At 42.2% G+C, this 17759-nt stretch overlaps 2 protein-coding genes across 2 annotated transcripts; one reads left to right on the top strand and one right to left on the bottom strand.

The window, feature by feature from the left end:
• The first annotated feature begins 3628 nt into the window (after positions 1-3628).
• Positions 3629-9494, top strand: LOC115733846 (magnesium-chelatase subunit ChlH, chloroplastic). The gene is given in 6 exon segments (XM_030664461.2): positions 3629-5366; positions 5655-5737; positions 6314-8116; positions 8312-8600; positions 8603-8787; positions 8942-9494. Coding segments are annotated over 6 exon segments (4149 nt in total). The 5' UTR covers positions 3629-3955; the 3' UTR covers positions 9320-9494.
• An 887-nt stretch (positions 9495-10381) lies between these two features.
• On the bottom strand, positions 10382-15762 carry LOC115733856 (probable glycosyltransferase STELLO1). Its single transcript, XM_030664471.2, has 3 exons — positions 13494-15762; positions 12349-12475; positions 10382-11156 (listed from the first exon to the last, which is right to left on the bottom strand). The coding sequence occupies exons 1-3, from the start codon at positions 15203-15205 to the stop codon at positions 10689-10691; spliced, it is 2307 nt and encodes a 768-aa protein (XP_030520331.2). The 5' UTR covers positions 15206-15762; the 3' UTR covers positions 10382-10688.
• Between the last annotated feature and the right edge of the window lie 1997 nt (positions 15763-17759).

The following is a 17759-nucleotide window of genomic DNA, read 5'->3' as shown; positions in this document are numbered from 1 at the left end:
ATGGGTATGGTGAGGACAAGCCAAGGGAGAAATGCATATGGTGATGACCGAAGGGAGAAATGGGTATGGTCGATCCCACTCACGTCTCCACCTTCGTTGGCTCCCACAAGTTCTCTCCTCCCGATGATGCCCCCTCTGGTCCTCCAGCTCTCCTCCCTCTCTCTCCTCTTCGAGGCTCGGGCGGTGGAGTGTTGTGCACGGTTTCAATTGCGACCGTGAGAAGAGTTGTTTGGAGGTTGGGGCGACGTCGGTCCCTGAGCCCAGGGACCGACGTTTCCACCTTTTCTAGGAGATGAACCGGCGGTTCCTGAACCGGAATCGGCAGTTCGGACGAACCGGCCATGTCTAGGTCAGTGCACGTTGGGGCACGTTGGGGGCACTCCTGCGAATTGGGTTAGGGGAATTATAGTCTGCTAGTTTATTTTGGACTGATGGGGCTGGCTACGATCTCTAAGAAGTATTGGGCCTGAAATTAGGATTTACTCTCTTAGGTTAGTGGGTTTGCGTTTGGGCCCATTGTGTTTGCCATTGGGCTTTAGAAACGATGTTGGGCCTTTTTTGAAAAAAAGAAAACAAAAAATAAAAAAATTGGGCCTAGCCCAGGGTGGGTTTTTACCTTAGGCCAGCTTAGGCCCTTAAGGTCCAGTTTAGGCGCCTACGGCGCGGGCCGGGTCTGTTGGCCCGGTTTTTTTTTCTTTCTCCCTTTCTTTCAGAATTAAATAAATAGAAAATAACAAATGAAAAAAATAAAAAATAAATCGTAAAAAATCAAAAATATACAAAAAAAAATCTCAAAAAATAGAAAGTTGTCACAATCAACTGACCAAATCTATTTTGGGTATTCTTGACCTTCGATCTTTCCAAAAGGACGATTTTGCCCTTTTTGGCAAATTATCTCCAATCTTCTTCAAATTTATCCCAATCCTTAATCACACATTCTCTAAGCCTTTAGGGCTTTACTAGGGATGTCATGACTTATCTTGATGTGCTTTATCTACGTTCTTGATTGTGCACTTATTTCATTGATTCTAATTGATAAGATTAGTCTTCTCGACTTGCATGAGTCCTAGATTTAGACTTGCCTCACCCAAAAGCTGCGCTTGTGTGAAATCATAATTAGAATAATCACTCGATGTTAGGTACCAAAAGGGCGTTGGTAGAAATACCAACGTAATCAAGTCCCCAAACTCAAAATCTCTTGTTTCACAGAATCGAACGATATCTCCCAATCGTTTGGTAAGGTATCTGGTCAACCTTCAAAAAATTGACTAGTGGCGACTTCTTTTTGCATGCACATGTTGCATATGTCACTCAACCACACTAAGGTCGACGTCAATCAATGATTAATCGATAAATTTTTCTTAAAAAACTCCCGTTGCGTGATTTTGCATGGGCCTAGGAGGACCGGAGCCAAGAAAGCCCGTCACTTTCAAAATGGGCCTCTTAGCAATCCATTAGCCCGATGTATCGACCTCCTTCCGAGGGTTCGATCGTGACATTGTTCGTCCAGCCAAAACTTTTTCAAGGAATGGACGACAATTTATAAATGTTTATCAACCTTTGATGAGAGCAAATCAGTCGATAGATAATTATGAAGTTTATATTTGGGATGGTACGACGTTTGAATGTGGAGATCGTCAGATGAAGTGAACTTATATCCTCATTTCCTTAAGCAACACGTTTTCCTCAATGGTATGCCCTTCGATTGTCTTGTGATGAAGCTTTGTAACACGGGGTTGCTTGCAATAATTGTTTAGCATACAATTATTGTGGCTTTAGCAAGGAAAACTCAAACTGGGCATGCCAATTACAACACATAGTTTTGCAGACTCCACTAGAGGTGATGTTGTATCAGAAAAGGTGAACATCCTTGTTCATTGGAATAATCGCGTGTCAAGTGCTTGTTTTGGACAGAGTAAAAGGGAGGATACTTGTAAGGTATTCACTTTTGTGTCAATACCAACTAAGCAAAAAGTAAAAATTCCCATTTATCGTCTCTTTTTCAGGTCACCCGTGTGGTGTCATATTCTATTACAAAATTACTGTACTTATTTCTTAATTAATAAGTGTGAGATGGTCTATTTGTCAACTCAAAAACTCGTTCAAACAAACAAACCTTTGGTTTTTTCACATGTCAGACAAAGCATGAAGAGAGCAAGTGTTGGACCTTTTCAACCTTGGGCTTATCACCTTACTAAAGAGTATCAATATCCAATTGCGTTAGCCAAACAGAAAATGTTTGAAAACTCGGCCAATCTTTTTGTTTTGTTTTTCAATCAATTCTATCAGTATCAGCCATATTGGGGAAAAATATCAAAAAAGTCTTAAACCTATTGCATTAGTACAAATTAAGTCCTAAACCTTTTTTTATTGCCAATTAAGTCATAAACCTTTTGTATTTGTGCTAATTAAGTCATAAAATTTTTATTAGTGCCAATTCGGTCTTAAACCTTTTACAATAGTACTAATTTAGTCCTAAAAATTTTGCATTTATGCCAATTGAGTCAATTTGACTAATTTTGATTGGAAATCACCGGCATAGATGTCAATTATCATACGTGGCACGGTTGGCTCTAACGTGAAAATATTTTTTTGATATTTTAGATAATTTTTAAAAAACCAAAAAATGCTTAAAAATTATTTAAAATATGAAAATAATATTTAAAAAATGTCTAAGTTAGCGCTAGCCGTGCCATATAAGACAATCGATGTTCACGCCAGCGATTTTCAATCAAAATTGGCCGGATTAACTCAATTGGCATAAATATAAAATATTTAAGACCGAATTGACAATAATGCAGGATGTTTATGATTAAATTAGCACCAATAAAAGGTTTAGGACTTAATTGGCACAAATGCAAAAGGTTTAGGATTAAATTGATATAAAAAAAAAATTTTAAGATTGAATTGGCACTAATGCAATAAGTTTAAGACTTTTTTAACACTTCGCCCGCCATATTGTCTATCCTACCATCTTCCATTTTGCTTACTCAACCAACTCCCAACACAGTGAAGTGTGCTCACGAAGTTTGCTCATGTACCTTCAAGTGGCAATTCTATGTTCGATCGTTAGCGTGATAAATCTCAAATCGGCAAATTCTATTCTCATTAGGATCTCCAATTCTATGAACCCGACACGCAATTATTGCCACCGAATCGACGAAGCTCGCAGTCACACGCAATTTCCATTTTCACCGTTTCGATTTGACTTCGGACCACGTCGAGGTAAGCATTCGCGGAAGGTGAGGGGGTGGTGCTGATCACTTGGATTGCAAGTAGGAAACACGTTCCCATGGCAGGCCACAGAAAAAAAAAAATATCAGCTCCTTCGCACTGAGAGACACAAAACTCAAAAGCAAAGAATCTTCAGAAGCAAAGTTGGGGGCATGTCGCTGTAGAGCGAGATAGATCTTCGTCGCTTCCATTGGGGCTCACTTCTCTCTCTCATCATCCATTCCTGGCTCTGCCACCTCGTGACCCGCTCGAACAGAAAATCCATACCAGCCAATCAGAATTCAGGAAGCTCCATCGCCATGACCCTTGTAGATGGATAAGCTAAGTCGGACACACCCAAATCTCTCTCTCTCTCTTTGAAAAGCCTCGGGAGCAAAACTCAACCGCAAAGTTGGAAACTCCAATCGCAACTGCCTGACTACCCTTGTTGCCACGTGTCCCTCACTCCTCCACTAAACCAGAAAGCACCCCTCCAACTGTTTGTATCACTCTCTCTGTCTAGCCTCCAGTGCACTCGGTGTCGAGACAGAACTAATATAAGCACGACAGCTTTCATCTCCCGAAGGAGGAGGAGGAGAGAAGCGTTTAGTGTCACCAAGACACACATTCGACACTGAGGGGTCGCAAAAAGACTTAATCTTGCCTCTCTCTGTTCGTTTGGTTCTTTTTTTTGCCAGCAAACAAGAAACAGAGAGTTTTGGTTTTGAGCGTGATCACGAAAATGGCTTCTTTGTTATCCTCACAATTTGCATTGCCAGCTCCAAAGGCTGATCAACTCTCCTCCCTCTCTCAAAAGCGCTACTTTCTACACTCCTTCCTCCCCAGGAAGACGAACCCAGCACGCAATTCTTCGAAATCCGCCTTGAAATTGAAATGTGCGGTGTTGGGCAACGGCCTCTTCACGCAGACGACGCCTGAAGTCCGCCGTATCGTGCCGGAGAATAACGAGAACCTCCCGACGGTGAAGGTCGTGTACGTGGTCCTGGAGGCTCAGTACCAGTCGTCTCTCTCGGCTGCAGTGCTAGCGCTGAATAAGAACGAGAGGTATGCTTCGTTTGAAGTTGTGGGTTACTTAGTTGAAGAGCTTAGGGATGAGAATACGTACAAATCTTTCTGCAAGGACCTCGAGGATGCGAATATCTTCATTGGGTCATTGATCTTTGTGGAGGAGCTTGCACTGAAAGTGAAGGCTGCAGTGGAAACGGAAAGGGACAGGCTTGATGCGGTCTTGGTGTTCCCTTCAATGCCTGAGGTGATGAGGCTGAACAAGTTGGGGTCGTTCAGTATGTCGCAGCTCGGGCAATCGAAGAGCCCCTTTTTCCAGTTGTTCAAGAAGAAGAAGTCGTCCGCAGGGTTTGCGGACAGCATGTTGAAGCTAGTGCGGACGTTGCCGAAGGTGCTCAAGTACTTGCCGAGCGACAAGGCTCAGGATGCTAGGTTATATATCCTCAGCTTGCAGTTCTGGCTTGGCGGGTCACCAGATAACTTGCAGAATTTCTTGAAGATGATCTCGGGGTCTTATGTTCCGGCTCTGAAGGGGACTAAGATCGAATACTCGGACCCAGTTCTGTTCTTGGATAGTGGAATTTGGCACCCTTTGGCTCCTTGTATGTATGATGATGTGAAGGAGTACTTGAATTGGTATGGCACCAGAAAGGATGCAAATGAGAAGCTCAAGGGCCCGAACGCACCCGTGATCGGGTTGATTTTGCAGAGGAGCCACATTGTCACTGGGGACGAGAGCCATTATGTGGCGGTGATTATGGAATTAGAGGCAAGAGGGGCAAAAGTCATACCCATATTTGCAGGTGGTCTTGATTTCTCAGGACCGGTTGAAAAGTTCCTGATCGACCCGGTCACAAAGAAACCATTCGTGCATTCGGTGATTTCTCTAACTGGGTTTGCTCTTGTGGGGGGACCGGCGAGGCAGGATCATCCGAGGGCAGTGGAGGCGCTGATGAAGCTCGATGTCCCTTACATTGTTGCGGTGCCTTTGGTGTTTCAGACCACGGAGGAGTGGTTGAACAGTACTCTGGGTTTGCATCCAATTCAGGTAGCTCTGCAGGTTGCACTTCCCGAGCTGGATGGCGGCATGGAACCCATTGTCTTCGCCGGTCGCGATCCTCGAACTGGTAAGTACAGTGCCTTTTTCCGGTTCCCCTTTTTGTAGTTTCCCTATTTAGCTTCCAAAATAAATGGACAAAGGAAAACGATTTTGAGGTGATCTCTTCTGAGATGATAATAACATCAACGGGGTCGATGTTCTGTGTTCCTGATTTTCCCTCTCTTTGTGCTTTGTGTAGAACCATAAGAATAGTAGAAATACCCTCTTCACCTTTTGTTTCCATGTTGCTTTTCCATCTCTCTGCGATCTCATTCTCATATCACACTTCAAGTGCTGAATGATATTGTCATTGCAGGGAAATCACACGCTCTTCACAAGAGGGTGGAGCAGCTCTGCACCAGAGCTATCAGATGGGCTGAACTGAAAAGGAAATCAAAGGTACTTGCTTCACTGCAGCCCTTTTATTCACTTTCGAAAATCAGTCTTGTTTGCATTTTGTTTTAATTTTCTGTTCCTAGATCTGATATTGCAGAACTGTTTCCAATAGGATATGACGATAAAATAGCTAGCGAGTTCAGTTGCAATATTCCCCCCGTTCTAGGCTTTCTTGCACCATATGTAGAGCAGGTGCATCAGTCCTACCCAAGTAAAGTATTGTTTGCCTTTCTATTAGTTACTACTGCTTGTAGATTCTAGGTTGGCAAAATATAATGTCCTTTACACTCTTTCTTTGACCCAGCACCAGCATTTATCTGCACCTAAACATTAATGGCATAGTTGAGAGGGCAAACCTGATAAAGATGAACCGTTATGACATCTATTCTTAAATCAAACATGATTTCTTCTGCTAAGTAACCAATTTCCTGTCAATTAGAGGCTCTCCATCTTTGAAGTAGAGTATACCGTCTCCCAGTGATTTGTCTTAGTGGGGATGGAGAGATGTCAATAGCGAAAACTCATCGAACTTTCAAAACCCTACTCAGCCTTTTCTGATGTAAATATGCACTGCTGCAGGAGGAGAAGCGACTTGCAATTACTGTCTTCAGCTTCCCTCCAGATAAAGGAAACGTAGGATCGGCGGCATACCTCAATGTCTTCTCTTCTATCTACTCTGTTCTCAAAGACCTTCAAAAGGATGGCTACAATGTGGAGGGCCTTCCAGAGACTTCTGAAGCTTTGATCGAAGAAGTCATTCATGATAAAGAGGCTCAGTTCAGCAGCCCAAATCTGAATGTTGCCTACAAAATGGGTGTGAGAGAGTATTATGACCTCACTCCTTATGCCACCGCATTGGAAGAGAACTGGGGTAAGGCGCCAGGTAATTTGAACTCTGATGGAGAAAGTCTGTTGGTCTATGGAAAGCAGTATGGAAATGTCTTTATCGGAGTTCAGCCCACTTTCGGATATGAGGGCGATCCTATGCGGCTTCTTTTTTCCAAATCGGCAAGTCCACACCATGGATTTGCCGCTTTTTACTCTTTCGTGGAGAAAATATTTCAGGCCGATGCTGTTCTCCATTTTGGCACCCATGGTTCACTAGAGTTCATGCCTGGGAAGCAGGTGGGAATGAGTGATGCCTGTTATCCCGACAGTCTTATTGGAAACATACCGAATGTCTATTACTATGCGGCTAACAACCCTTCCGAGGCTACTATTGCCAAACGTCGGAGCTATGCTAATACCATAAGCTACTTGACCCCTCCGGCAGAGAATGCAGGGCTTTACAAGGGGCTTAAGCAATTGAGCGAGCTCATCTCTTCGTACCAATCCCTCAAAGACACAGGCCGTGGACCCCAGATTGTCAGCTCCATTATAAGCACAGCTAAGCAATGCAATCTCGACAAGGATGTGGAACTCCCGGATGAGCTAGAGGAGATCTCAGTGAACGAACGCGATCTGGTTGTTGGAAAGGTTTACTCTAAGATCATGGAAATCGAATCCCGACTTCTACCTTGTGGGCTTCACGTCATTGGTGAGCCCCCATCAGCGATGGAAGCAGTTGCCACACTGGTGAACATTGCGGCTCTAAATCGTCCTGAAGATGGGATATCATCGCTCCCAGCTATACTAGCTGAGACTGTTGGACGGGACATAGAGGACGTGTACCGTGGAAGTGACAAGGGAATATTGAAGGACGTAGAGCTGCTTCGACAAATAACTGAAGCATCTCGTGGTGCTGTCACTGCCTTTGTAGAGCAAACAACTAATAACAAGGGTCAAGTTGTTGACGTCACCAACAAGTTGAGCTCCATTCTTGGGTTTGGAATTAATGAACCCTGGATCCAGTACTTGTCGAGCACTAAGTTTTACCGTGCAGAAAGAGAGAAGCTTAGGACCCTCTTCAAATTTCTTGGGGAGTGTTTGAAACTTGTCGTGGCTGATAATGAGTTGGGGAGCTTGAAGCAAGCATTGGAGGGAAAATATGTTGAGCCAGGACCGGGTGGTGACCCTATTAGAAATCCTAAAGTGCTGCCAACTGGAAAGAACATCCATGCACTGGATCCACAAGCTATTCCAACTACAGCAGCGATGCAGAGTGCGAAGGTTGTCGTGGATAGGTTGGTTGAGAGGCAGAAGGTTGATAATGGTGGAAAATATCCTGAAACAGTTGCTCTTGTCCTGTGGGGAACAGACAATATCAAGACGTATGGTGAATCTTTGGGTCAAGTTTTGTGGATGATTGGTGTGAGACCGATTGCTGATACCTTTGGACGAGTCAACCGTGTAGAACCAGTAAGCCTTGAAGAGTTGGGAAGGCCTAGGATCGATGTGGTCGTCAACTGTTCTGGGGTGTTCAGAGACCTCTTCATCAATCAGGTATGACACTTCTGCCAACTATTTAACTAAAGGGTCAGGAGATTGTTTTGATTTTCTGTGCGATGAAAAAGTAGCCCATTCCTATCTTTACAATTCATATTAAATCTAGATATGTCTTATCGTCATGAACCATTTAGATATGTTCTTGTCATGCAATCTTGAACATACCCTTTAAGATCAGTTTATCTTTTGCAGATGAATCTATTGGATCGAGCAATCAAGATGGTGGCTGAACTGGATGAACCCGAAGAACTGAACTATGTGAGGAAGCATGCATTGGAACAAGCCAAGACCCTAGGCATTGATGTTAGAGAAGCTGCCACACGTGTCTTTTCCAATGCATCAGGTTCTTATTCCTCCAACATCAATCTTGCTGTTGAGAATTCCTCTTGGAATGATGAGAAGCAGCTCCAGGACATGTACTTGAGCAGAAAATCCTTTGCATTCGATTGCGATGCCCCGGGTGCTGGAATGACTGAAAAAAGAAAGTCTTTGAGATGGCTCTCAGCACTGCTGATGCAACATTCCAAAATCTTGACTCTTCTGAAATCTCACTCACTGATGTGAGCCATTACTTCGACTCAGACCCTACGAATTTAGTGCAGAACTTGAGGAAAGACAGGAGGAAGCCCAGCGCATACATTGCTGACACTACAACAGCTAATGCCCAGGTGAAGCTCGCTAAACAAATTTCTGGTTTTTTCTTGCTTTAACCTTTTCAGACTATGCCTCTAGAGGCTTGTTTTCTGATTCACTGCCTTTTACTCTTAAGTAAGTCCCAGACCCGACAACATTTTGCTAAGTGTGAACTATTCTGTGATTCAGGTGCGAACACTTGCTGAGACCGTGCGACTGGATGCGCGAACAAAGTTGTTGAACCCAAAGTGGTATGAGGGAATGATGTCTAGTGGGTATGAGGGTGTGCGTGAAATCGAGAAGCGGCTGACAAACACAGTCGGGTGGAGTGCCACTTCAGGCCAAGTCGACAACTGGGTCTATGAAGAGGCTAACTCAACTTTCATTCAGGATGAGGAGATGCTGAAGAGGCTCATGAACACAAATCCTAACTCCTTCAGAAAGTTGCTGCAGACATTCTTGGAAGCGAATGGGCGTGGCTACTGGGAGACGTCCGAGCAGAACATCGAGAGGTTGAGGCAGCTCTACTCTGAGGTTGAGGACAAGATTGAAGGGATAGATAGGTAAATACTAAGAATTTGATAAATTCCCATTGTGTATTGTAGTGCAAATATCGAATTTCACAGTTTCTGATTTATTTGAGCTAGCCCTATCCAAGGAATGGATAGACATGTAATCTGCGGGAAAATTTGTAACATGACTCTCCACAAGCTTCCCAATGTGATTAATCTGTTCAGGCTTTTAGCGAAGGTAACTGAGAAAGGTCAATCCATGTACAAATTCCTAGGATTTGAATATGGCGAACTTTACAAGTGTGGCTAAGAATGACAAGACAGAGAACAAGAAGTCATCAAGTATAGTCATTAAACACGAGTAAGATCCCCGACAAAGAGAAATGCAAGAATTGGCAAATGAGTACCTGGATAGATGCCAAAGGTATCCAACTAGAAGTCGTGAGACTGCGCCAGATATGTGCAATTCCAGCCAATGGATTGTGTCATTGTGCTCGAAGAAACCGAAATGGCAGCTATGCAAGCGCTTCCATGCTGCTAGGAACTCATGTTTACCTCTCCGACTTTTAGGCTATTTCCAACCAAATAGACATGACCGATGATTTAGACAATGCCAATACTGCTGTCACCTGTTTTTTTGCCCGGTTAGGATCGTTGATCAGAAGGATCTGAGGAGGCAGTTCAAGTCTTTAATGGACTGAAAATGTCACTTCGGGTACGCCTGGGACTATTTTATCAGTGTTTTTACGCCATCTTTCTGGCTCAGGAAATTCCACCTAAAGGGCATTAAAATCTCTTTAGACAAAGTCTCCTGCTCCCTTCTTGTAGGAGAACTTTAAGAACTAAGGAAGGGTAATTCTAGGGTTTTGTCGGGTGAAAGACGATGAATGGCGATAGAATTTCCTCTCTTGCCATAAACACAAACTCGTTCCAGATAAAATGCATTGCATTCCATCAAGATCAAAAGCGACTATAGCAACAAGAAGATAGCCTAAAATGGCTCCTAGGAGGAGCCCTAGCAAAACTCCTGTCAGACAAGAAAATAAGGGAAAAAAAGGAGAGTTTAAGCAGTTCCATCTATAAAACTAGGGCAAATCAAACATACATACAAAGAGGGTTGCCGAGAAAAACAAATTTCCTTTCGATATATGCATGAGGAAATTACGAATGAAGATATCATGTCCTCGGAGAAGCTTCCCAGTCACAAAATGAATGGTAGAAGGCTAATATACAAGAAAATAAAAAGAAGGGAAGATAGTTTATTCTTCCCAAGGTTAAAATTGTAAAGTTAAATGAAGGTCAAAAAGGACTTATCGATACAATTTAACCAAGTGATGTTCATTTACGGTACATAGTTCTCTTTTCTTTCCAGTGCAGCTCCTCTATGTGTCCATTCCTCTGCAAAATCTGACAGCTTTATATGTTCAAACCAACTCCATCAAAAGAGGATCGCCTTCGGCCATTAGCCTGATGAGTTTAATAAACTCCTGTTCACTTGATATACTCCAAGGATGTACTGCTGATGCTTGGGCAGAATAAAATGTCAAATTACTAGGTGGGGGTTTTCTTTTGTAGATCATTGTGCTAAAGACCGGGTCGAAATTCTGAGCGGAGTCCATCGACAAGAAAAACATGGGAATTGCGACATTGTGATGTATATCTAGATTGCCCACCAAACTCACCAGATCATCAAAGTCGGCCACTAAATGCCGAGGGATGTAAAACACTTCAGAATTGCATATCGCGAAGCTCTGTTGACTGTTGACAGCTTCTTTGTAGCTGACCTGGAAGTGCACTGGCATGGAGCCAACGACCTTCTTTACCAATTCCCCTTGTTTTGAGATCCAGTCAGAGTTGCCACTCGCAGAAACCATGGTCCAAGACTCAGATACCTGGTTCACCGAAGTTTTGTTAGTCATGAAATGGATGCACAAAGCATGTATTAAGCATGTTTGAGTGCAATGACAATGGCACAGTCGTGCCGAAGAACTTGCTAAAGGAGAGGCTCCACAGCTATCAATTGTTCTTTTGATAAGCTGCTTTTATCAATTTGATTAACTTGAACAAGAAAAGTAAAGTCTTTTTTTACAGAGAAATTTTTACTGAGAGCCAGCAAAATATTGATGCTAATAGAAAAAATACTAATAATCCTGATCAAGCTGACGAAGTGGCTTGATATGTTATTCACAACAGTCAGATTTTTGTCGAGACATAATCAAAGGCTCTGGCTACTCAAAGATGTAAAACAAGTTACTTGTGAATTGCTTCAAGCAAATGTGCGTTCTCCTCTTTTTTTGGACAGAATAGACAAACCCCTATTTTCTTTCGATATCTCGGGGCTGGTAAAATTCATTTCGAAAAGCTGGATGTATAAAAAAACAACAGAATGAAGAATTACAGATTATAGCTGTGGAAAACGCAAAAGAAAGTGAAGGAAAAAAAAAGAACGAAGAAAAAAGAAAAGAGAAAGCACGAATAGAAGCCTGGGGAATTCAAGGGAAGAGCTTAATAACCGATGTAGTGCGCGAAAGTGAAATTTGCAAAAGAATACAAAAAAAAAGTTAGTGTTGGATGCATAAAGAATGTAGTAAGCAAGTTTGAGGGCAGTGACAGTGGCACCATGGTACCAAAGAATTTGCTAAAGGAGGGTCTACAGCTATCAACTGTTCTTTTGATAAGCTGCTTTATCCCTTTGTATCCATTTGATTAACAAGTGAAGAAAAAAGTATAGGTTCTTTTTTTTTTTTTTTACAGATAAAAAGAGGAACAGATTTGATCCTAGTAGTTTCAGAAAATAATCCAAAATCACCACTCAAGAAACATATTTATAGGAGTCAGTCAGCCTACTTGATGCAGAGTATCTGCCAAGAGGACATAAAGCCAGACCACTATCCTGAAGAACCAGAAATCATTAAGATGAAGTTATTCGAGCGGTTTTCCATTGAAAGACGAGTCGGACAATTATGTTTTCAAGTTTTGGGATTACTGTCCAACTCATTGCCAAATCATAGACGAAACCTAGTTGAAAATTTGACCATCGTATTCAACGAAAATATGGTTAAAGAATGTGTAAAAATTCATTACCTTATCAGTGATCCACAGTTTATTTTTGTCTGCTTGTAGCAGATTCCAGTAATTAAGAATTGTGTCATCCTGGAGGAACAGAAATCCTTCTGCACTGGTAAATCTATTGAATATAGTTGGCAGCTGTCTGCAAATAGAATCAGATGGTATGAGCAGTCTAATATCTAGTTGCCTCCTCAGCTAAATATGAAGCACGAATAACAAAAGCAACATAGAAGGAACCAAATAAAAGAACTCTTCTAGATTCTAGTATAGTGTCACAGCCCAAACCAACACCTTGCAAAGCACAAGAGAGGACCTCACCTAACACTATACTCAAAATTTTGATAGCATAATTGTACCAAAGCACATGAGGACATGCAATCAATCTCAAAATCTCAAAATCCAACTTCCAGCCTACATATCCATCCTATGAAAACTGTTAAGCATACCCAAATCCTTCTGTCTTTGAGGCCCAAGTAGAAGTCACCCTTGAACTTCGTAATTATTTCCAAATCTTGAAGATGACATTTCAAAAGCACTTAGGACATTAACCAGCAAAGCTTTTGTGTTATTGTATTAGTTAGGTATTAGCTATCAGAGAAGATTTTTTTTTCTTGAGGGGGATAACTCTCCCATTAGCGACATCACTCCAATCTCAAAGAACTTTCTAAAGTCCTCAAGTCCTCAAGTTCCCCCAAAGGCAGGGTATCAAAGTGCCTTACAGGTGACATTTACTCCCTTACATGCAAATAGAGTAGCCTGTACAAAAAAAAAGAAAAGAAAAGAAAAGAAAAGAAAATTATGTGTGTGTGTGAGCGCATTCTTTCCCCATAAATTCACACATACAGATACTAACTATCGGTTGGCATTAAATGGTGATAGTTTCACTTAAATTACAGATAGCTTCAGTTTAGTCAGGTTGCCACCAGATCATTATAAATCTGGGCTTTTAGTTAGAATAAGCTCCAAGTTGAAAAATCACAAGCTTATGTCCCGTAGGAAGTGAGTTATTATTCTCTTTACAGTTAACCTGAATGCTACATTGCCACAAACTGATGCGACATCCTCAGTGGGCATACTCACTCCATGTGTATGACATACGTGCAAGGCAAAATGGGAAAACGACATATCAGGTTCAATGCATATGTATAAACTCGACTTACTTGTATACTTGGTCTAGGTGACCCTCTTCAACAGCAAGGTCAGGATTTCTTTGCTCTGATAATATGACCACAGTTTTAAAAATCCGGCCATAAAGCAATCTCCATTCAAGAGCCGTGCGCTCCACAGGTCCGCTGCAGAACATAATAAGCACCACATTCCCAAAGTTCTTCCTCCAGCGAATCAAGTTGCCAATCTCATAGTTAACAGTCCCAGTTTCCTCAACTCCCAGATGAACTGATGGCAACTTTCGAGGGATGAATGCCTTCCGATCCCCATGGCCAATGCTTGCTCGAGGCCGATCCAACTCTAATGACATGAGCCTGGGTTGCTGGTATCCAACAGAGAGTAAGTCCTGGAGCCAAGCAGCAGTAAACATCACATCCTTGTCGGTCCAAAAACCCTCCTCTGCCATCTTATAGCTCAACTCCAATATCTTCTCAAACAATCTGTGCTTATTTGATCTCCATGAAACCAAAAACTTAATTAGACGGCCAACATTGATGTGAAGATCCTTCTCCTCAGAAAAAGGGTATGCCTCAATTCTGTCATATCGATGGACTGTAGGTGGGTAAACAGCGACATAACCGCCGATTTCCCACAAGAGCCTCTGTGCCCAATATCCCCTCAGTACATCAGAAGCCATAGTGCTGACAGAGACGGGAAGCATCAGACCCCAAAATGCTGGGGAATGATACATAGTATTGAACGAATTGAGAGGCACCATCATTCCTTGCGGTAATGCCACTTTTGGAGCGTGCTCATCAAATCTAATGTCAAAGGCCTCCAAACCCGATTTTCGAGTGAAATAAAACACTGAATCAACATCAGGCAAGCCATTTGAAATACCCTGTTGTATAAATTGCTTCCCACCAAAAACCTGAGTGTAGAACTCCTCATGACCGACTTCACCCACATTTTCCAATGGTAATCCCCTGGGCCAAACAGACCGCTGTCCAAAATGAATATACGGATTAATAACAGTCCTGTTTGGGTTCTCATGGCTATACTGCAACATAATATCTTGCCTAGCACCCTCACCAACCAACTCAACATCAAAATGCTTTCCCAAATCCCCATCAACCACCTCCCCGCGATCGTCAGCATCGAAGATCTTCTTCGCCCCGTGCTGGATTGCGAACAAATACCCAACACTCTTTCTAACATACGAATCATAAGGCAAGTAATTAACTACTCGGAAACCCAAAGTCGCCTGTTGCTCCAATGACAGAAAAATCGCACCTTTGAGCTTCCAATCGGCTGGGGTCCTGGAATTACCGATCGCCAGGACCTGCCACCCCTTGAGCTTCAAAAAATTTCTCAGCAAATCCGACGGGTAACTCGAGACCGAGACCACGATCCACCTCTCCGACCGGAAATTTGCATAGGGCGAGGACTTGTCGGTGACCCGGGGGACCGAACTCCAGTCTACGCGAGGGAATTGGAGGGTCTGGAGGTTCTCGGACTGGGTGTTCTTGAAGCAGAGGAGAGCTGCCGAGTCGCCGACATTGTAGAGGAACAATATCGCGGCTACCGCGACTATTAGGAGGCCGACGGTGAAAATCTTGTAAAGATTCTCAGACACCCATGCGGAGAAATCGAGGCTCTTGGGCTCGGAGAATCGATGATTCCGATGCAGGGTCGGGAGGGTCGCTCTGATCTGGGTCTTGGGCGATTTGGGAGCGTCCGGCGTCGCACGGTCCTGGACCAGCATTTTACGGGAGCTCAAATGGGACTAAGCAATCGCAGTCCCAACCCAGTTCAGCTCGAGGTCAATCTGAGTTTGACTTGGGAGTAAACGAAGCGACAAGACGAGCTGAAACTGAGAAAACCGAACGAAGGAACCAGAAATCAAGAACCAAGAACCTCTTGCCGATGAGCTCAGCTCGATTCGGTTTCTTGCTGCCGACACCGGTGGTTGGGTTACGGGCTTTTCTTCTCTTCTTGCTTAAGATGCAATCGTGGAATCCTTTTCATGGACGGAATGCAACGCAACGTTGTGCTGCGAGCGTTAATTAGCGTAGGCAAAGTGTCGGGTACTTCAATCGCTTCTTCCTTTTTCTTTTCGGGGTGGGTTACGAGGTCCCTGTCTGGATCCGTTCAGGGCATGTGTATGGCCGCCGTTCGTTTTCTTTCCTTCGTTTCCCAGAATTTATTTTGCTAGCGTGGGGAATGCGACGGAATCGTGGGTGTTCATTGCATATATAATTCGGAGCTGTTCGGATCGGATGATTTGTTTAGAGGGTTGTCTTAAGTGGTTGATGATGCTTTTGTGGTGATCGTCAAAGGTAGGATGGTGGCGGTTGGGCCTTTTCTGATTGGTGATGGCGAGAGGTGACCAGCAAGTTGAGGCCAGGTTTTGTGCTCTCTCTTGAATATCTGAATTATTCTTCTTCTTCTTTGGACAAATCTCTAGCTAGTGAGTTAGGGGGAAAAAAAAAAGAGATATGTAGGACGGAAAATTGCATTAGGTAAAGGAGCGTGTTATAAAACGTTAGACCATATGAGTTGACTGTGATTTCGCCATGTAATATCAAATTCATTTCCGAGATCCGATTAAACATTCTTATTCTCATCTTCATAGCAAGTTGGGTCTTTCATTCTCGGTCGACGTTCTTCCAAATCAACAAAATAATCATAGCTTTGTTGTGATACTGTAAATTGAGCATGAGAATTAGCATAGATAAAGACATCCCATGTCTTCATTCGGAAGACATTACATGGATCACATGTCTTCGTCCTAATGTCAAAAGGCATGTCTTATATCAAAAGGCATGTCTTATGAGTTAAATTCAAGGAAAAATGGAACCAAATCGGGACCCACTACAATAGATGATGCGAAAAGTGGTGGGCCTATAAAGGCCTGATCCTATGTGGGCATGGAGCATTCACTAAGGCTCGAAGGTTTAGACAATGGTGACTCATAGCAAGTTTTTACTATGACAATAAGATGCGCATTTTGACGTAATGACAAATTGATGTTAAGCATATTCGGGTGAGAACACTATCTCCTAAGAAAGTGTCCAGTTGTAGTTAAAGGACAAAATCATAAGATTCGATATAGAATGAGTTAAAACGAATAATATTTCGAATGAGTTGATTTAGGGATGTTACAAAAGCTTCTATCTTATTTCTCGATATAAGTCACGGTGTGTCAAAGAATAGATTGAATGATAATTCTTGCAATTGAAACACAGTGTTCTATAGACCACACGCAAATAATAACTATTGGAATGTCCCTTCATTTGGTGGAGTCGTTTTGAATGTCCACCGACTCTTTATTTTCTCCATTTTAAGTCAAACATTTATGGATTTTCAAATAGTATTATAAATGCTTCACTTTCTAAATTCCAAAGAAACTCCCACATAGTTATATCCACTTAAAATAGCTAACTACGATACATCACTAAGGCTATTCTTTCGATTTTCATTAGAAGACCCAAATATTAATTAATCACTCCCTTTTCTATGTGTGTATATTTTTTTCTAAAAATTATGGATTGAAAAATTCTTTCTTGGGTCGATTGGTATAAATTAGTTCGAGCTGATTTTTGCTTCCATCAATACTAAAACCATATTAACTACATAGAGTCACTTTGACATTATGTGTTGTAGATACCCCAAATTTGAAAAGTCTTAACTTGATTTTAGGGCGCACACTTTACGAATCTGTTTTGCCATTTGGTACGGTTGACCGACTTCAAATTGGTTAACTTTAACATATGACTCGTCTAATAAAGCCGGGGACACACTACAGCAAGACACACCTTGTGGACCGATCAATAAATATAAGTTGACTTGGGTATAAGATGAACATGTAAAAAAGTTCATACAAACTGATGCATTTTAAGACAATACGAATAACTTCACTTTATATGAGATTTTTGTATATTTTTATGTTTTTTTATTTTACCATTTCATCCTTTCTTAACTAGGAGTGCTGCTTTCGTAAACTCTTGATGATAAGAAATTCATTTAGATTTGCGTAGCGCTGTTAATCGTGTCATGTTGGGAAAAAAAAAACAGGTTGATATGTGATCCTAACTATGTCAATTCATCATGTTTGAACGGAATTAGTCACACATTTATTATACTAGTCCATTTACACTAAATCCAAACTTATTTAATTGCGCATAACATCATGTAAATTGATCGTGTGGAGAATTATCGTAGCCCAATGTTCTCCCTTTGGGCATATTGGTGAAGGAAATTTTGTCTTTACGTCGAGCCGCCGTTCAACGAAAATTGGGACGGCCTCTCACGGACAT

This window comes from Rhodamnia argentea, chromosome 10, assembly GCF_020921035.1.
Source record: "Rhodamnia argentea isolate NSW1041297 chromosome 10, ASM2092103v1, whole genome shotgun sequence".
Lineage (NCBI taxonomy): Eukaryota > Viridiplantae > Streptophyta > Magnoliopsida > Myrtales > Myrtaceae > Rhodamnia > Rhodamnia argentea.
The sequence above is the reverse complement of the archived record's forward strand: the minus strand, read 5'-3'. Positions and strand labels throughout refer to the sequence as shown.